This window comes from Piliocolobus tephrosceles, chromosome 5, assembly GCF_002776525.5.
Source record: "Piliocolobus tephrosceles isolate RC106 chromosome 5, ASM277652v3, whole genome shotgun sequence".
NCBI lineage: Eukaryota > Metazoa > Chordata > Mammalia > Primates > Cercopithecidae > Piliocolobus > Piliocolobus tephrosceles.
The window spans coordinates 101,475,218-101,496,321 of record NC_045438.1 but is presented as its reverse complement, the minus strand read 5'-3'; the positions used below and the strand labels follow the sequence as shown (position 1 = coordinate 101,496,321).

At 38.0% G+C, this 21,104-nt stretch overlaps 1 protein-coding gene across 6 annotated transcripts in view; it reads left to right on the top strand.

Moving 5' to 3' along the window:
• The window catches only part of SMAP1 (small ArfGAP 1), a 185,648-nt gene that overhangs the window by 60,205 nt on the left and 104,339 nt on the right, over positions 1 to 21,104 (top strand). For 5 of the 6 annotated variants that reach the window (XM_023195145.2, XM_023195147.2, XM_023195146.2 and 2 more), the window contains exon 2: positions 7,962 to 8,095. The exons of the other annotated variant lie outside the window; for it this stretch is intronic. In XM_023195145.2, coding sequence (XP_023050913.1) covers positions 7,962 to 8,095 — 134 coding nt within the window. The remainder of the gene's footprint in view (positions 1 to 7,961; positions 8,096 to 21,104) is intronic. 6 annotated transcript variants of the gene reach the window in all.

Sequence of the window (21,104 nt, the reverse complement as noted above, 5' to 3'; positions counted from 1 at the left end):
CAGACTCCATATCCTAAATTAACCAGTGTTTTGTTGTTGTCTTTTTTTTTTTATTTGAGACTGAGTCTCACTCTGTCGCGCAGGCTGGAGTGCAGTGGTGCGATCTTGGCTCACTGCAAGCTCTGCCTCCCGGGTTCACACCATTCTCTTGCCTCAGCCTCCTGAGTAGCTGGGACTATAGGCACCTGCCACCAAGCCTGGCTAATTTTTTTGTATTTTTAGTAGAGACAGGATTTCACTGTGTTAGCCAAGATGGTCTCGATCTCCTGACCTCGTGATCCGCCCGTCTCAGCTTCCCAAAGTGCTGGTATTACAGCTGTGAGCCACCACACCTGGCCAACCAGTGTTTTTTTCACTTCAACCTGGTAGTTACAGTACTGGCTGCCATTCTTTCTTTTTTGGTAAAATAAGGAAAAAGCAATAAAAGGAAGAAATATATGATATTTCATTTCTAAGTTTAAATAAACACACTTTAAAAAAAGCTTTATTGTATAATTACATACTGTAAAATTCTCTTATTTTAAGTGTATATAATTCAGTGATTTTTAGTATGTTAACAGAGTTTCACAACCCTCACCACAGTAGAATTTTAGAATGCTGTCATCACTTAAAAAGATCCCTCCTGCCTGTTTGCAGTTACTCCTAATCTCCCTCCATCCGCTGCTTCAGGTTCTTTTGCAGGTTTGCTGTTAAGTTGTTTATAAGTGGAAAACGTTTTTTTTTTGAGATGGAGTCTCACTCTGTCGCCCAGGCTGGAGTGCGGTGGCTTGGTCTTAGCTCACTGCAAGCTCTGCCTCCCGGGTTCACAACATTCTCCTGCCTCAGCCTGCCAAGTAGCTGGGACTACAGGCGCCCGCCACCATGCCCGGCTAATTTTTTGTATTTTTAGTAGAGACTGGGTTTCACTGTGTTAGCCAGAATGGTCTCGATCTCTTGACCTCGTGATCCGCCCACCTCGGCCTCCCAAAGTGCTGGGATTACAGGCATGAGGGAAAACATGTTTTTATGATTTGTTTCCTGGTTTTCCTGGTAGTTCACAAACATACCCATTCCATAGTATAGCTGACCATGAGTAGTGAAGGGCTAGTCAGTGCTCTTGGGTAAAGAACAAAGGGCCTTGTGGTATGGAAAGAGAAGGGTTTGTTCCTTGTTTCCTGCCTGATCCTGGATAATATTTTCACATACATAGTTTCTCTTTGAGATCCTTATGCTAGTTTGGTGTGTGTCTCTTTCCCTGGGCATCCACTACTATGATGCGGCCTTAAGAATTAACGTTTACATCTCAGTTGATTTTGCCCTCCTCTTCTGTTCCTCCTTGGGCAAAATTCTCTACCCTTTGCAGTTACCCTCTCCAACAAATAAAACCAAACCAAATCCAATTCTTACTTCTTTTAATCTTGGGTATTATGAAGAAAGAAATAAAAGAAACTTATAATAATTTTAGAAGGATTGATTCTTCTGGAGAGATGAAGAAATAATTTGCATCTTTAAACCTGTATCATTAGCCTCAATGGAAGTGACTTGGCATTTCAAAAAGCTGACAAAGTAGAGTAAAATCAGCCAGCCAGTATAAAGGAATTTCATTTGGAATGGTGGAATTACCGTAGTAGGAGACACAGTATTCACAGTTCCATTTGGAGATTTACCTCTGTCATGGTTTCAGCTGGCTTTCTCCATTTTATCTTTATGTTTTGGGCCTAAGTTTCTCAATCTTTAAAAAATGGGGTGGTAATATTACCCACCTTGCATATTTGTTAAGATTAAACCAGACAGTGTATTTGAAAATATGATGAATAATGTCGTATTTATTTAGTAAGATGGTAGTTTCCTCTAAAAATACTCCCTTAGCAGTTTTGGCAGCAGTAACCCAGATGGCTCAAGGTCTTAGCTATCCTTTGTAAGCTAGAGATTGCTTAAATTTTTGTACCAGACCTTGCGCTGGGTATAGAACATACAGAGATCAATAAAATGAAGTGCCTCTTCTCAAAGAGATCACTGTTTTTCAGAAAAGACAGATAAAACAATTAACTGTAAATCATTGTGATAAATGTTATTTTAAAAGTGCTCTTGAGACATTGGAGAAGGCTTTATAGAATAAGTCTTAAAAGGAAATTACTGTTAGTTAGCATTAAGTTCTTTGTTCCTCATCATATTTGCTTTATAAAATATATTTAAGAAAGCTTTTCTGTTTGCTAGTTCATCATGGTTATCAGAAACTGAAGAGAAATTTCTTCTCAGAAGAGCACATAGTTTTATCTTATTTCTCAAATCATATGAAAGCTACAAGGCAAGTGTATTGAGATCTCAATAAAATTCCTGTTCCTTTTTTAGACATGTAATGTCTTTTACATTATTTATACTTAATAATGATTTATCAGTCAACCTAATATTTCCACTCTCTGCAGGGTTTCCATAGCTTAAAACTGTCATTTTTATCTGAAAGTTAGTAGTCATGTAGTACTATACAAATTTTAGAGGTGTGTGTATGTATATATATGTGTGTGTATATGTATGTCAAAATTTAAATTTAAATTAGCATTTAAATAAAAACTTAGCAGTCATCAGGTACTACAATGTTATATTTTTTGGCTATTACAGTATAGCTGAAACTCTTCAAGATGGGAGGGCACTGTTCATTTTACCAAGAATGTACCTTGTTCTACCATGTTCTTATACCCTGTCTGGACTTTACCTGCTGTAACTTGAGGATTTTTTTTTTTTTTTTTTAAAGACATGTTCTCCCTCTGTTGCCCAGGCTGGAGTGTAGTGGCAGGATCTCGGCTCACTGCAGCCTCTGCCTTCCAGGGTTCAAACGATTCTCACACCTCAGCCTCCTGAGTAGCTGGGACTGCAGGCATGTACCACCACCCCCAGCTAATTTTTGTGTTTTTAGTAGAGATGGAGTTTTGCCTTGTTGGCCAGGCTGGTCTTGAATTCCTGGCCTCAAGTTATCTGCCCACCTCGGCCTCCTAAAGTGCTGGGATTATAGGCATGAACCACTGTGCCCAGCCCACATAATAATCACATCAAATGCCACTGTCTCTATAAAGCCTGCATTAATATTGTTCGCCGACATTTATTTTTACCTCTTCTATGTTCCTCTGTCATTTGTACTTATTACTATAACCATTATATGATTATTAGAGTTCAGGCTCCTTGAAGACAGGATTTGTGTTTTGTCATCTTTGTTTAATACTTTGGTCAAAATAGACACATAATGGATAACTGGTGATTTAAATTGGATCTAGAAAACTCACGTTTGATGAAAAACGCTTTTATTATTATTTAACCCCTCTTAGAATTTGGGCTCTAAAATCAGGGATTGTTAAATCTCTTGTGTGTTCTGTTTGCTGCTACCAACATTCAAATGTAATTCACACTGACTGTGTGCAGTGGCTCATACCTGTGATCCCAGCAGTTTGAGAGGCTGAGGCAGGTGGGTTGCTTGAACTCGGAAGTTGGAGACCAGCCTGGACACCATGGTGAAACCCTGTCTCTACAAAAAATACACAAATTAGCTGGGCGTGGTGTTATGTGCCTGTAGTTCTAGCTACTTGTGAGGCTGAGGTGGGAGGATCACTTGAGCCTTGGAGGCAGAGATTTCAGTGAGCCAAGATCTTCACCACTGCACTCTAGCCTGGGCAATAGAGTGAGACCCTGTCTCAAAGAAAAAAAAAAGTGGCTTAAACAGGATAGAAGTTTATTTCTCCTTCACATTGGTCTGGACAGGAACTGTCCAGTATTGGTAGAGTATTTCTGTCATCTTCACCATGGGGCTTTTGTAACTGGATCCAGGGTAGCAGGTTCATTCCTTATTGTTTCCCAGCAAATGGAAAAGAGGAAGAGGCCAGGAGAACACAGGCCCAGTGTGGTTAATGGCAAAATATATCATTTCTGTTTACATTCTACAGGAGAGGCTGAGAAATGTAGTCTTCCCATCAGGACAGCCACATTTCTAGCTAAAATTCAGAAGCCTTTATTACTTAAAGGAAGAATGGGAAAATTGATATTAAAGATAGTGATTTTTGCCGTAGTTTTCAGATTTATTTCCATTTTTAAAAATAGTAAATCAGTTGTTCCAGAAATCAAAACATTTGGGTATTTGACTGAGTCATCAGACCTAGCAGATTTTTAAAATTATACAGTTGATGCCCTTACTATAGGTGATACAGAAGGTTATATAAGAGTCTTCCCTGTAAGAACTTTACCATGTACTTTAGGAGACACAACTAATTACAAATGAAAGAAGAGTAGATGCATATTGTGGCACATTCTGTGTAACATGCTGTTATGAGTGTAGACATTTACAGGAGATAAATATTTCCTGTAATCTAATATAGAGGAAAACAGGAAACTGTTAAAGGTTTAGCATTGGAAACTGAAATGGTGCAAGAGTATAAACTGGTAATGGAATTCAGATTGGGTGAATTATCTTTCTCCCTCTGACGCTGATAATGAATTCAGAGTGGATGAGCTTCCTCCCTTTTGCTCTGCCTAATCTCTGAGGTTACCTATTATTTTTCAGCCTCAGTTACCGCATCCAGATGTTCTTTCTTAGCCCAATTACTCTTCTTTGGAACATTTGATACTATTGACATCTCCCCGCGCCCCCCATTTTTGAAAACAGGTTTTCTTTGTAATGACCTCATTCTCTACTTTTACTGCCTTTCATTTTCTCCCTAAGATTTAGTAGTCTGCTATTTTGCTCTTTTTGTTCTTGGTACTGCAGCTCTCATCTTAAAAGAAGGTGTGTGTGTGTGTGTGTGTGTGTGTGTGTGTGTGTGTGTACGCATCCAGTTTGAACTTTAGTCCTGTATTCTAAATCACCTGCCAGACATTTTCATCTTGGTGTATCACTATCATTTAAAGCATTCACTGGATCTCCTGCAGTTTTCTGGCTCAACAAGTACCCTCATGCTTTATATCCTAGGTGCAGAACTTGCATTTTGGCCTCTACCTTCTCCTTTGCTATTATGTTTTCTATGAGTAAGCCCTGTCAGTTCTTCCTGGTGATTCATATTTGTTCGTTTCCATTCTTACTGCTGCCACATTTATCAGTCCCTTAATTACATTAGTTATATAAAAGCAAATCAGGAAGTGTGTTGAATGCTTGAGTTAAAGATTGTGGAGAATGCTCTAGAACCTTGCTATTCAAAAATGTCAACTGTAGATGGCAGCATGGGCATCACTGGGAACTCGTTAGGATGCAGAACCTTAGGAGCTACTCTGGGGGCCACAGAATTAAAGTTTCATTTTCATAATATTTCCAGTTGATGTGCATGCACATTAGGGTTTGAGAGAAACTGATCTAGAATTCACTGTGCATTTCTCCTTCCCTTCTCTCTCCCTTCTCCCCGCCATCCCTCTTTTTTTCTGACTAGAGTGCAGTGGTACCATCATAGCTCAAAGGGACTTTGAACTCCTGGGCTCAAGCGATCCTTCTGCCTCAGCCTCCCAAGTAGTTAGACCTGCAGGCACTCACCACTACATGTGGTGTGTAGTTTTTAAATTTTGTTAGAGACCACTGTGGTTTCACTATGTTACCTGGGCTGGTCTCAAACTCCTGGCCTCAAGTTATCCTCCCACCTTGGTTTCCCAAAGTGCAGGGATTACAGGTGTGAGCCACTGTTTCCAGCCCACTGTGTGTCTCTTTAACCTTTCTTAGTTTGAGATTTACTTGCTAAAAATAATTAAACCCACCAGCTATTACTCTGTAACTATTTAGCTTAATGTGTAAGCTTCAAAACAGATTGTTATGCTGTAAATTGTTGTGTTAGAAATGATGAGACAGAGTGGAAAGTAATTGGGGAAGGTAGCTCTGTCTAGAGTAGTCATAGATGTCCCAGATGTATGTTTGCCAGTTTATGGATGTCATTTCTCAAATGTAAAAGCAGAATATTTGGGGATAAGTTGCGTGTGTATAATCTTCCTGCTGTGTAATTAAAGAATTTGGGGAGGCATTATTTTTAGTTTTAGTATATTGTAATTATTAGCTTTAATGTTGTTTTGTAGAGCAGTGTCACCTTTAGATAAATGGCATGTACTTAAAACAGAAGGCTACATTTAGAAAAAGCTTTATTTTATTTTTTTTTTTGAGACGGAGTCTCGCTCTGTCACCCAGGCTGGAGTATAGTGGTGAGATCTTGACTCACTGCAATCTCTGCCTCCGGGGTTCAAATGATTCTCCTGCCTCAGCCCCCTGAGTAGCTGGGATTACAGGCACCCGCCACCATACCTGGCTACTTTTTGTATTTTTAGTAGAGACCGGGTTTCTCCATGTTGGCCAGGCTGGTCTTGAACTCCTTACCTCAAATGATTTCACCTGCCTTGGCCTCCCAAAGTGCTGGGAATACAGGTGTGAACTACTGTGTCCAGCTGCTTGATTTTTATTGATATCTCTTACCATATACGTACATTTTTCATAATCTAATTTATTGAAGTCTGTTACGAATATGATTCTGAATATTTGGCATATTTTCCAGATACTACTTTTATTTTTCCATTTTTACTTTATTAATTTTACAAGCAATGTGTGAAAATAATCCTAAGAAATTTTAAAAAATATTGTGAAAGAATATATTCAAAGGTATGAAGAATTGTACAGCTAAGACTTGTATTCTTGTATTCATATGGGAGTTTCTCAGCAGTGTTTTTCACAACTTTTTGACCATGAACTGAAGAACTAACATTTTGTAGCACACCTCAGTTCATATATGCCTGTTATATGTTACTGAAACAAAAGTTTGTATTCTTGCCATACAGCTTAGCAATTCAGTGTTACTGTTGCTCTCCAAACCCACAGTGAACTTTTCCCTGATCACATCTGCTTTCCTCACCACCAGGTTACCTGACTCAGTTTCATGAAATTTGTGGATACATTTAATTAATATGCAGTATGCTATTATTTTGCACATTTTTAAACTTATGTAAATGGTTTCACGCTATGTACATTTATCTGTAACCTTTTTTAATGTCAGTGTTATATTTGAGATTTAGCCATGGTGATACAGGGCTTTTTGAATTTGTCGTTGTTTCCCCTTCTTGCCAACACTTGGTACTAGTAGTTAAAATTTTTTTTTTCCGGCCAGGCGCGGTGCCTCAAGCCTGTAATCCCAGCACTTTGGGAGGCCGAGACGGGCAGATCACAAGGTCAGGAGATCAAGACCATTCTGGCTAACGCGGTGAAACCCCGTCTCTACTAAAAAATACAAAAAACTAGCTCGGCAAAGTGGCGGGCGCCTGTAGTCCCAGCTACTCAGGAGGCTGAGGCAGGAGAATGGCGTAAACCCGGGAGGCGGAGCTTGCAGGCCACTGCACTCTAGCCTGGGCGACAGAGGGAGACTCCGTCTCAAAAAAAAAAAAAAAAAATTTTGTCCAGTATGCTGGGTGCGAAATGGAAGTAACTGTAGAGTTAAAAAGCACTTTCACTAATTACCAGTGAGACTGTGCATATTTTCATGCTTATTGGCCATAGATTTCTTCTGTGAATTGTTCATTCATATCTTTTTGCTTATTTTCTTTTGGGCTGATTGTCTTTTTCTTATTAATTTCTACATTTAATTTTTGAAACGTCTTTGATTTTTATTTAATTGTTAATCTTGTGAGCATATCTTATGCATTTAATAAAGAAATTGTTTTTACAGTAGGGTATTACTATTCTTGATTCAACTATGCTAAGTGAAGAAGCTGTTTTTATAAATTAGTTTTAAAATCTTAGAATGGAGGGGAAGTTTCTAGGAAAGCAAAATGAGTAAAATCAGTAAGGTTCTTGAAGATTGCCAAGACACATGTAGCAGACTGCTGCCAGTAGTACCATTTGGAAATTTGAGCATGTGACTTCTGTAAGCTTCCATTATAATTAATTATATAAAACCGAAAATGCTTCTAATATGCTGTTATGTTTATTTTAGTTTTTAATATTTGCTTTTTTTGTGTGTGTGTGGTTTCTTCTTCTAAATTAGGTCCTCGATGGGCTTCCTGGAATATTGGTGTGTTTATTTGCATCAGATGTGCTGGAATTCATAGAAATCTTGGGGTTCATATATCCAGGGTCAAATCAGTCAACCTAGACCAATGGACAGCAGAACAGATACAGGTAAACATTACATTACCAAGAAATTATTAAAAATATTTAAGATAATTTCAAAAGATTTAACCCTTCTTATATCGAAGGATTAACACTGAAAAGTAATTTTGTATGTTGAAGTGGCATATGCCACATATAAAATTGGAATATTTGAATTTTCAGTTCACAGATGTTTATTTCGTTTTGTGTCTATAGTAAAGTCAGTTTTTAATCTATGCCTTCTAAAATGTTGATTTTAAAGTGTTTTTAAAATATCATTTCTTTTGTTGACAAAATTTGCCAGTATAATTCCATACTTTTACTTTTTTATCAGTAGAAGGAGCCTGGGTAAAGATAAAGTAAAAAACCACCTCTAGCCTAAAAACAGACTTGAATAATTTCCTTTCTGTTTTGAGATGTTCTTAGTTTTCAGACAAGGCCCAGGAGTTGTAAGACAACGCAGTGAACAAATGTTCTTATGACCAACCTAAACTTATTTATGAGTGGTTTACCTCTGCTAGAGGTAGATTTGTAGTTTTAAAAGTTTGCCATTTCCCAATGTGACAGTCTTAAATTCTCAGATTCTTACTTATCTTTAAGGTTGGCCACTATTGTAAAAACGATTACTTCTACTGGTCTTATTATGTAATTCACAGTGAAGTTACACCACTTATTTATGCCCTTTTGAAATTACTTTTAAGTCACTATGAAGTGCTAAATATATAAATATATGTGGTTGAGACTCAGTGACACACCTCAGAATCTTAACTCAATAGTTTACATGAATGGAGTGAAATAAGGGTGGAAAAACAGAATGGAGATCTTCAGGCTATAAAGACAAGCATAATTTAGTTGGTTCCATCTTAAATTAGTTTTTGAGCTTTTTGCTGGCTAGAGCATAAAAGGAAATGCAGTCTTTTATGTACTTTCAAGATCCTTGAGGAGAAAACATACTAGTTATATCAAAGAAGCAGACCTTTTTAAACACTTCCTGTAAGGCAATGTTCTTAATATCTCTGTAGAATATGGTAACAGATGTCATGATGTTGTAAGTCTTTTTTTGTTTGTTTGAAACGGGGTCTTGCTGTGTTGCCCAGGCTGGTCTCAAACTTTTGGGCTCAAGCAATTCTCCCATGTCAGCCTTCCAAGTACCTGTGACTACAGGCATGCACCACCATGTCCGGCTGATGTTTTAACTCCTTTTCAAGAAACTGTGAGGTGTAGCCTGACAGTTTAACTTGGTGTTTGTAATGGGTTATGGAAGTACAAAGCATTCATGACCGAAGTATCTTGTGTTTTTAATGGCTTATTTCAAACTAAGGATGAAAATGAGATCCTTCAACAGTTCAGTTATTCAGAAATATTTTTCTCAATTAGGTTGTTGAGAGGAAATGAATAGCAGATTATTTGAGATGGACAGCTGTATAGCTTAGAGTAGAATTTTCTAATCAGAGGGCTGCAGTTCACTGGTTTTCTTTGGCATAGGTTACAATTACATGGCAAAAATATTGGATTTTTTTTTTTTTTACAACGTAAGGATTTTAAAAACAGTTATTAAAAACTACATAATATTTGAAATTGTATTTGAACATCATTTGATTCCATTTGTCAACTTCTTGACAGGAATTGCTCTGTCTGGCCCCCTGCTCTCACCATCTTTTTTTTTTTCTTTTTGAGACGGAGTCTCACTCACGCTGTTGCTCAGGCTGGAGTGCAGTGGTGGTGTGATGTCTGCTCACTGAAGCCTTTGTCTCTTGGATTCAAGCGATTCTCCTGCCTCAGCCTCCAAAGTAGCTGGGATTACAAGTGTGTGCCACCATGTGTTGCTAATTTTTGTATTTTTATTAGAGATGGGGTTTTGCCATGTTGGCCAGACTGGCTCAAACTCCTGACCTCAAGTGATCTGCCCGCCTTGGCTCCCCAAAGTGCTGGGACTACTGGCGTGAATCACTGGACCTGGCCTCCTATATTTCTTTTTAAAAAATTGAGGTAGGAAATCCTGGGTTGGGGTAGCCATGGCAGCTTGTGTCCTATCTGCTTGTGCCTGCCACCTCCCCTTGGCCATCACACTGATGCCCCGGGTCCCATGCTGGCCACAGCCCACTGCTCAGCATTGCCTGTGCTCTGTGGGGACTCTGATGAGGCTGGGGCTTTGCAGCTTACTCCGCAGCGGGCTTGGTGCTTGCGCAGGTGCTGGGTAGAGGTTACACAGTTGTGCTGCCAGTATAGTGACGTCATCCCTTTGACGTTAGAGGGAATCAAGGACTGTCTTCTTTGTATCTTGAAACTCTATGACAAGATTGATCCAGAGAATCCCTCCATGAATTCTTATTTTATGAAAGACCTGTGCTTTGACAGTTTAGACCAAGTAGAGAGTAAGCATGGTCATGGGAAATAAATTTGGGTTTGAAATTCCTGATATAGATGTGGAAAAGTTAATATGTCCACAAGAAATTATAGATTATATTGCAGATGAGAGAGATGTATATGAATAAAATATCAGACCCTTTTGCTTCACTGGGAGAAAACTCAGATGATACTGGTGAGTGTCCGGAAGTGAGAATGCATTTTGGCATTATTGCTGACTTTGACAGAGTAATTCTGTTGGACCTAGATTTAAATTGTGTAATTGTTTTACTCTGAAAATAAACCTATAAAACCATAAAAAGAAAAAAATTGAGGTATAATTACAGAGAGAACAGTTTACAGATCTCATTTAGTTTTATGAGTCTTGGCAAATGTCTGTATGATGTCACCAATACCCCAATGAAGATAGAGCATTTCTGTCACACTAGAAAGGTCCTTCATGCCAATTTCCAGTCAAGTCCCCCGGGAGCATCCACTACACTAATTTCTATCCCATTGGGTTAGTTTTGCTATACCTTAAAATGTCTGTCTTTTTGGAGGCTGTTATATTGACTTTGACGTTTAATTTAGATGAGCAAAAGTGATGATCACAATGTGATACAGTATTCCATATTCATATGATATTTTATAATAATTTATTTGATATAAAAAGTGCTTGATGCCGGGAGCAGTGGCTCACTCCTGTAATCCCAGAACTTTGGGTAGCCAAAGTGGGCAGATCACTTGAGGCCAAGAATTTGAGAACAGCCTGGCCAACATTGTGAAGCTTGTCTCTACTAAAAATACGAAAATTAGCTGGGCGTGGTGACACACACCTGTAGTCCCAGCTACTCGGGAAGGTGATGTGAGAGAATCACTTGAGCCTGGCAGGTAGAGCTTGCAGTAAGCCAAGATCCTGCCACTGCACTCTGTGCCCTGAGTGATAAAGTGAGACTCAGTCTAAAAAACGAAGTGCTTGGGAGATATTTATTTATGGAACTAAGAGAAATACTTTTACTGTACATAGTTACATAGTTATACCCTTGTGTTTCTAATTTTCAAAGATGATAGTTTTGGCTAGCTCTATTTTCTAAAAAATACCTTTTATTAGTAAATGTGGAAACAGGATTTAATCTTTGAGCCCAGTCAAGCTGTTAAATAAAAATGTTCTTTGTGTGTGTCATTCTGTAAAATGTAACTACTAAGTTTTTCCTCAAGGTTACTTATAAACTGATGTCATATGTACCATATTTTTATCTGTTATTTATGTATGCATTATGTATTTCAGTTTTTAGAGCACAACAATATGTACAGCTGTTAGAATTGCTGTATGGTTATTTTTAAAAGAAAATAATTGTCTCCCAAAACTTACTTTGATTTTTAATAACATAGAAATAAAGTTACTCACCTTAAAAAAGTCTTAAAAGTTCTTTTAATGTGGTTCATGGTCAGATTAAATGTGTTTGGTCTTGGGTTTATTGTGAAGTACTTTTCAAATTTTTGGAAAGGACCAAGTTTTTCATACTTTCATAAATACTATAGCTTCCACCCCGCCCCACCCAAGATATTATACTTTTGGGTGGAGTAAAGAATGGGATACCAGAATTAACTCTTGTTGTATAGCAATATCAACCAAATCCCTGTATACGCCATATGGAAACAGGAAACAAGGATTTATGAAATTGTTTCAATATGGGAATTTTGGCTATAGTGATAGTTATTAATGTTTAGCATTTGTAAGTATTAAGAGTAGTAGATGTCTTTATTTTACTTTCAGTTTGACAAACTAAAATTGAAATAATGAGCCGTTTGGAAAGAAAGTTAATGTCATTGTTCCAGTTAATCTTAAAAACTTGTATATTCTATGGTTCTTACTCCTTTCTCCCTTTTGCTTCTGTATTCTTAATTCTTTCCTTGCTTCCGCTGCTTTCTAGTTTCATTTTTCTGACATGTCCAAGGCTTTACCTTATTCCTGATTTCTCATCAGTGTCACATCTCCATTTATTTTACACAGTGCATTCAGAGTAATTTTCCTAAAACGTTGCTTTGGTTATTTTACTTCCGTCCTAAGAAATTTGCATTGATTCTTCTATAAGACTCATAAAAGTTTTTATATTCATTAAACTGGTCTTCATGTTCCTCTGCCTTCTGGCTTCATCATTTGTCTTTGACCTTCCTTCAGACGCTTTACAACAAATAGCTTTGGCTATACCAGACAGCTGTTTCTCCTGAAACAATCTGGTAGTGTGTTCTTTTGTTTTGTTTTGGTTCTGCTGTTGTCCGTGTTGTATTTTTTGTTTGTTTGCTTCTGTGATGGAGTTTTGCTCTGTCACCCAGGCTGGAGTGCAGTGTTGTGATCTCACCTCACTGCAACCTCCATCTCCTGGGTTCAAGCGATTCTCCTGTCTCAGCCTCCCAAGTAGCTGGGACTGCAGGCATGAGCCACCATGCCTGGCTAAATTTTTTTTTGTATTTTTAGTAGAGACAGGGTTTTGTCATGTTGGCCAGGCTGGTCTTAGACTCCTGACCTTAGGTAATCCACCCACCTTGGTCTCCCAAAGTGCTGGAATTACTGGCATGGACCACTGTGATCAGCCGGAAATGTATTTTGCATATCCCTTTTGGCAAACCTTCCTATTCTTCCTATTCTTTAAAACCCAGCTTAAATCTCTACTTTAATAAAAGCTTCTTCTGTATGTAGTATGTGCTCAATTATCTATGACAAGTACCGTATATTGTTACCTTTGCTATGTCTAACTAAATTGTAAGTTTCCAGCAGTTTGAAAATTTATCATATGTGTCTTTGTAGTGCTTGTGGTGGCTTCCACTATGCTGGGAACACAGTATGCACTTGTTTTTTAATGGAATGTTGAGATCAGTCTTTGGTTTGATTAAATTCTGAGATAATGCTTATTATCGTTAGCAATGAATGGGGAATGGAGAAAAAAGAATCATGCACTCCCCTTCCCATTTAGCCTATATTTTTATGTAGTCTTTTTTTGTTTCTTGATCTCTTTTTCACCTCATGTTCCTGTTTTGCTTTAAAATTCCAAAAATACAGCAGCCTTAGGGAGGGTAACTTAAGCTAGCATATGAAAATTCCAAGGTAATAGATGCAGGTACTAGAAAGACAGTATTTTTCAATATTTAAAACTGTCCAGAAATGAAATTGATTGCCTTGGAAGGTAGGTTGGTTTACTGTTAACTGAAATGGTTTGTAAAGAGGCTGGGCAACTACCTGGAAACATGTGGCCGGGATTTAAGCATTCAGTAGGCAGATGAGGAGTAGTTTAGATGACTCTGAAGTTTCTTCCATTGTCGAGAATGTTTTAGTTGTATACTCAGTCTTCTTTAGTTACCATAGCAGCTCCAAAAGCATTTTCATTTTTTGTCTTTGCATAAAAATTATATCATGGCTAGTGATGGTGATTCAGCTTTTACCAAAAGTGAAATTCAACCTCAGAATAAAAAATGTTTGGCATTCTCACATAAGTCAAAAGAATGTGAAAAGATTCTCAGGTTAAATCTGTAAGACAGATTTTTTTTTCTGAATCTGGAAGAATTGTTTTTGAACACACGCTTTTGCTGTTTATGTTTTCTATTAAAAAAAGAAAACAGTGGATACAGATTTCTATTATAACCTAGTTATTCCTAGAAAAACCTATGAGCTAACTGCGTAGTCTTTAGCTTAACTTAGCACTACCTATGTCATAGTATTATTGACTTGCTTGTCTTAATTTACATTTTTGATCTTTCCTAGAAAAGATTTTTTATGGAAGGCAAAATGAGGGGTTTTCATCAGTCTTCATAAGTAAGCTTTGCTGTATTCTGCGGCCTCAGCTTAAATTCTCAATCGGGCCAGATACAGAGTGAATAGGAAAAGAGTATTGGTAGATACCATAAATATCTTACTGTAGCTTAAAAAGCAACTAAAACGACAGGCACTGCTTATGTTAGTGGTCATGTTATCCCAATATTCAGTGGTAAAACTGAGATGTTTAGGATTATAAGAGGAGATGAAAGTGGCTAAGTACATTAAAGAAGTTTTCTGCTCTTTCACTCTCTGACATAGTTATTTCAAGTAAAGTTGGAATAAATTTTATTATTTAGAAGCACATTAATTTTTCAAATAAAATGACTTACAGTTCATTAAAGTACAATATTTGTGTGGTACCTCTGCTGTCTTTAAAAAGTAAAAATCTGGAACTGGAGAGAACCTAGTATATTGATAGGCAGTCGAAATTTAAATTTTACATAAGATGTGCAAGTTTGTTTTACTTAGAGCGGATTCCAAGAGTGTATTGCTTTGATCCTTTCTCTTGGGTGCTGTCTTAGCTGTTGGTGAGTAATTAGATTATCAGTTTATTACAAAAAGTTTTCATGACACTATTTTTTAAGTCTGTGGATGAAGGTGAGATAAGCATAGTGTTTTCCATGTGAGTTCTGCAGAAGAGAAACATAAATAAAATATATAATTAAATCAATTTTACCTGTTTTAATTTTTTTAAATGAGGCTATTCGAGATTTAAAATGATATAACTGGCTCACATTATCTTTTGTTGCACAGCAGTTGTATAGATGTATCCGTTTTTATGCATACACTAGTAGCCACTGCAGATTTCCTTTGCTCGGTGTTTGATAAATCTTCTGTGCTTATGTGTTTAACTATATCTTTAAATATAAAGTGAGTTTCTTTTAGACCAAAAATACCTACATATGGTATGCTCCTTCAGTATGTAGTTTTATGCCTTTTTTTGTTTCAGTGAAGTTTTTTGAATTACAGTTTGTTTATTTTTGAACTACGGTTTATTTTTAATATTCTTTTGTTTTAGTTTTCTTCTTCAGCGACTCCTCTTTCCTGTATGTTGGATCTTTATTACCTAATGGTAGTATTTATCATTTGCTTTTGGATCCTTTTTATTACTTTTTTTAATTACAATTTTTTTCCTTCTTTTGCCTTTCCATTTTGCTTAGACTATTATTTGTTGTCATGTTTCATTTTGTTTAATGTTTATTTCTGAAATGTTTTTTCTTTTATTTCTAATTTTTTCTTGATTCTGTCATTTTAATTCTGAATATTTCTTATTTTAAAATTTCAAATTTGGTTGTTCTGTTTGTCCATGTCTTTAATTTTATATGTTTTTTTCATCACATACATGTCTTTTAGCTAGTTCTGAATTAGTAGGTTACAGTTTTAATCTTTTTTTTTGGGCAGATTTTTCTAGGTGTGGTTTCATTGTAGAGCTATTATTCTTACTTTTTTTTATATTAACTTTGTAGGAGATTTTTACCTTGATTCTTTGTTGATCATTTTTATGTGATATTAATTTTCCTTTACTTTTAGGAGGAAGTCCTATTCAAGATAGCTTTTTTAACTTCACATACCTCCCTCTTCTGTTGTTTTCATGAAATGTTTAAAAACGAGGGCATGACTGGGTGCGATGGCTCACGACTGTAATCCCAACACTTTGGGAGTTTGAGGCGGGTGGATCACCTGAGGTCAGGAGTTCAAATCAGCCTGGCCAATATGGCAAAACCCTGTCTCTACTATAAATAGAAAAATTAGCCGGGCATGGTAGCACAGTAGTCCCAGCTGCTTGGAAGACTCCGTCTTAAAAAAAAAAAAAAAAAAAAAAGCAAAGCCATCTGTTCAGATGTTCCTGTTCTGTTCCCCTTTTGCACTTTCACTGGACCATCTCCTTTTGTATTATTTCTTGTTGTACCTGTCCTGCTCAATTTTGAGTCAATTCCCAGGTTTTTTCTTTTTCTCAGTTTGGGGCCCTATCCTGGAAGAGAAACTTCATGGTCAGTTATGAGAGTTTGTAGGGGCTAGACTGTCTTTCCCCATTCTAAGCTTATTGCGGCCCATTCACACTGAATTGTTATTGGACTGTGTGTTAGTGTGTTTTCACACTGCTAATAAAGACATACCTGAGACTGGGTAATTTATAAAGAAAAAGAGGTTTAATGGACTTACAGTTCCATGTGGCTGGGGAGGACTCACAATCATGGCAGAAGGTGAAAGGCACATCTTACATTGTAGCAGATGAGAATGGGAGCTAAGTGAAAGGGGTTTCCCCTTATAAAACCATCGAATCTCATGAGGCTTACTACCAAGAGAACAGTTAAGGGGAAAACTGTCCCCATGATTCAATTATTTCCCACTGGGTCTTTCCCACAACAGATGGGAATTATGGGAGCTACAATTCAAGATGAAATTTGCCTGGGGACACAGCCAAACCGTATCATTCCACCCTTGGCCACTCCCAAATCTCATGTCCTTACATTGCAAAACCAATCATGCCCTCCCAGCAGTCCCCCAAAGTCTTAACTCATTTCAGCATTAACTCAAAAGTTCATAGTCCAGTCTCATCCAAGACAAGGCAGGTCCCTTCCACTTATGAGCCTGTAAAATCAAAAGCAAGGTAGTTACTTCCTAGATATGATGGGGATGCAGGCATTGGGTAAATACAGCTGTTCCAAGTGGAGAAATTGGCCAAAATGAAGGAGCCACAGGCCTCATGCAAGTCGGAAATCCAGCAGGTCAGTCAAATCTTAAAGCTCGAAAATTATCTCCTTTGACTCTGTGTCTCACATGCAAGCCACACTGATGCAAGAGGTGGGTTCCTATGGCCTTGGGCAGCTCCACCCCTATAACTTTGCCCCTATGGCTTTGCACAGTATAGCCTCCCTCCTGGCTGATTTCATGGGCTGGTGTTGAGTGCCTGTGGCTTTTCTAGGTGCATGGTATAAGTTGTGGTGGATCTTCCATTCTGCGGTCTGGAGGATGGTGACCTTCTTCTCATAGATCACTAGGCAGTGCCCCAGTGGGGACTCTGTGTGGGGACTTGCACAATGCATTTTCTTTCCACGCTGCCCTAGCAGAGGTTCTCCATGAGGGCGCCACCCCTGCAACAAACTTCTGCTTGGACGTCTAGGCATTTCCATATATCCTCTGAAATCTAGGCAGAGGTTCCCAAAAGGCAAATCTTGACTTCTGTGCACCCGCAGATTCAACACCACAGGGAAGCTGCCAACCCTTGGGGCTTACACCCTCTGGAGCCATGGCCTGAGCTATACATTGGCCCCTTTTAGCTACAGCTGGAGCAGCTGGGATGCAGGACACCAAGTCCCTAGGCTGCACACAGCAGGGGGTCCTGGGCCTGGCCCACAAAACCATTTCTTCCTTCTAGGCCCCTAGGCCTGTGATGGGAGGAGCTGCCAAGAAGGTCTCTGACATGCCCTGAGGACATTTTCCCCATTGTCTTGGTCATTAATATTTGACTCTTTATTAAGCAAATTTCTGCAACCAGGTTGAATTTCCCCTCAGAAAATGGGTTGTTCTTTTCTATTGCATCATCAGACTGCAAATTTTCCAAACTTTTAGGCTCTGTTTACGCTTTAAAAAGGAGTGGTTTTAACAGCGCCCAAGTCGCCTCTTGAATGCTTTGCTGCTTAGACATTTCTTCTGCCAGATACCCTAAGTCATCTCCCTCAAGTTCAAAGATTTACAAATCTCTAGGGCAGGGGCAAAATGCGGCCAGTCTCTTTCCTAAAACATCGCAACAGTCACCTTTACTCCAGTTCCCAACAAGTTCCTCATCTCCATCTGAGACCACATCTGCCTGGATTTCATTGTCGATATCATTATCAGCATTTTGGTCAAAGCTATTCAGCAAGGCTCTAGGAAGCTCCAGATGTTCCCACATTTTCCTGTCTTCTTCCGAGCTCTCCAAACTGTTCCAGCTGCTGCCTGTTCCCCAGTTCCAAAGTCACTTCCACATTTTCGGCTGTCTTTACAGCAGCGCCCCACTCCCAGTACCAATTTACTGTATTAGTCTGTTTTCATGCTGCTGATAAAGACATACCCAAGACTGGAGTAATTTATAAAGAAAAAGAGGTTTAATGGACTCACAGTTTCACATGCCTGGGGAGGCCTCACAATCATGCAGAAGGTGAAAGGGACATCTCATGTGGTGGCAGACAGTAGAGAATGAGAGCCAAGTGAAAGAGGTTTCCCCTTATAAAATCATCAAATCTTGTGAGACATATTTATGACCTTGAGAACAGTAAGGGGGAAACTGTCCCCATGATTCAATTATCTCCCACTGGGTCTCTCCCACAACACGTGAGAATTACGGTAGCTACAATTCAAGATGAGATTTGGGTAGTGACACAGCCAAACCATATCAGACTGGGGAAGAATCCTTTTCAACTTCTGTGCTTTTCTCAGATTGGTTCATTGTGATTTCCAGTTTATATATCTCTTGAATGTTTTGGTTTATTTTTTCTCATATCCATTGGACTCCCCATTAGTTGTAGGCATCAGGCAGGTGTAGTGGTCATTGTAGTGGTTTGTTCCTACCTGATGGCATTTTGAGGTTTGTGGGGATAATCAGTCACTTAATTTTGTTGTAACTATCATCCATTGGTTTTTAGTTTTTCTACCGAGGTCTTTCTGTTTGCTTTTTTCTGGGGAGATTCTGGGAACTTAGAAAGTTATCTCTACTGTGACAAAATTTTTATGATAAGCAATATTTAATAGAATAAAATTTTAGTTAAAGGTAATCTGGAGAACTCTGTGTTAGAGCATTATTTAATGTCTTAGGGGTTTGACCCTTGCATAAATTTTCATAGTGTCTTACAGAACCAGGTATATAATAAGCTTTCAGTACACAATTCTTGGTACACATTTATTCAATAAAACCGTAGGCCAAAAAGCCTTTTTTCTTACTTTGTGGGAGGATTTCTCAGTATAATTCAATCAAGCTAATAATATTTCTCAAATTAGGTCCTCAGGTACATGCTTAACTTTTTAAATTAATTGAGATTCAGTTGATTCTGAACCCTTGCTAGAATCATTAAATGTATCTTCAAAGAAGAGCAGAGAATATAGGAGCAGCCTCTAGCATTGGGTTTTTGTATTGCCTACATGTGGGAGGTAAAGAGAGAAATGTGATACTGTCTGTAACAAAATTTAATCTGTGAAGTTTCATAAGAGATTTGCATTTTAAGCAATCCATTTGGAAAAAAGTACACAAATTTTTAATTTGAATGTGCAATATTGTGCCCTATATTTTCTTCTTCCTCTTGATTTGTTAATAATTTTTAAGGTTAAACTTTAAATAAGATCAGTAATATTAATAGTTTTTTTGAAAATGTCATATTTTAGAATTTTCTGTTACATGTAGGTGATTATCACTATGTCAACGGAGTGAGCAAAATTGTTAAGATGTTACTTAGTAGAAGATTTTCATTTAACTCCTAATTCTTTTTTTTTGTTGTTCAAGTTCTAGGGTACATGTGCACAACGTGCAGGTTTGTTACACAGGTATACACATGCCATGTTGGTTTGCTGCACCCATGAACTTGTCATTTACATTAGGTATTTCTCCTAATGCTAACCCTCCCCCAGCTCCCCACCCCCTGACAGGCCCCAGTGTGTGATGTTCCCCACCCTGTGTCCAAGTGATCTCATTGTTCAATTCCCACCTATGAGTGAGAACATGTGGTGTTTGGTTTTCTGTCCTTACGATAATTTGCTGAGAATGATGGTTTCTGGCTTCATCCATGTCCGTACAAGGGACATGAACTCATCCTTTCTTATGGCTACATAGTATTCCATGATGTATATGTGCCACATTTTCTTAATCCGGTCTATCATTGATGGACATTTGGGTTGATTCTAAGTCTTTGTTATTATGAATAGTGCCACAGTAAACATATGTGTGCATGTGTCTTTATAGTAGCATGATTTATAATCCTTTGGGTATATACCCAGTAATGGGATTGCTGGGTCAAATGGTATTTCTAGTTCTAGATCCTTGGGGAATCGCCACACTGTCTTCCACAATGGTTGAACTAATTTACACTCCCACCAACAGGGTAAAAGTGTTCCTATTTTTCCACATCCTCTCCAGCATCTGTTGTTTCCTGTCTTTTTAATGATCTCCATTCTAACTGGTATGAGATGGTATCTCATTGTGGTTTTGATTTGCATTTCTCTGATGGCCAGTGATGATGAGCATTTTTTCATGTGTCTGTTGGCTGCATAGATGTCTTCTTTTGCAAAGTGTCTGTTCATATCCTTTGCCCACTTTTTGATGGGGTTGTTTGTTTTTTTCTTGTAAATTTGTTTGAGTTCTTTGTTTGTTTTTTTTCTTGTAAATTTGTTTGAGTTCTTTGTAGATTTGGGCTATTAGCCCTTTGTCAGATAGGTAGATTGTAAAAATTTTCTCCCGTTCTGTAGGTTGCCTGTTCACTCTGATGGTAGTTTCTTTTGCTGTGCAGAATCTCTTTAGTTTAATTAGATCCCATTTGTTAATTTTGGCTTTTGTTGCCATTGCTTTTGGTGTTTTAGTCATGAAGTCCTTGCCCATGTCTATGTCCTGAATGGTATTGCCTAGGTTTTCTTCTAGGGTTTTTATGGTTTTAGGTGTAACATTTAAGTCTTTAATCCATCTTGAATTAATTTTTGTATAAGGTGTAAGGAAGGGATCCAGTTTCAACTTTCTACATATGGCTAGCCAGGTTTCCCAGCACGATTTATTAAATAGGGAATCCTTTCCTCATTTCTTGTTTTTGTCATGTTTGTCAAAGATCAGATGGTTGTAGATGTGTGGTGATATTTCTGAGGTCTCTGTTCTGTTCCATTGGTCTATATATCTGTTTTGGTACCAGCACCATGCTGTTT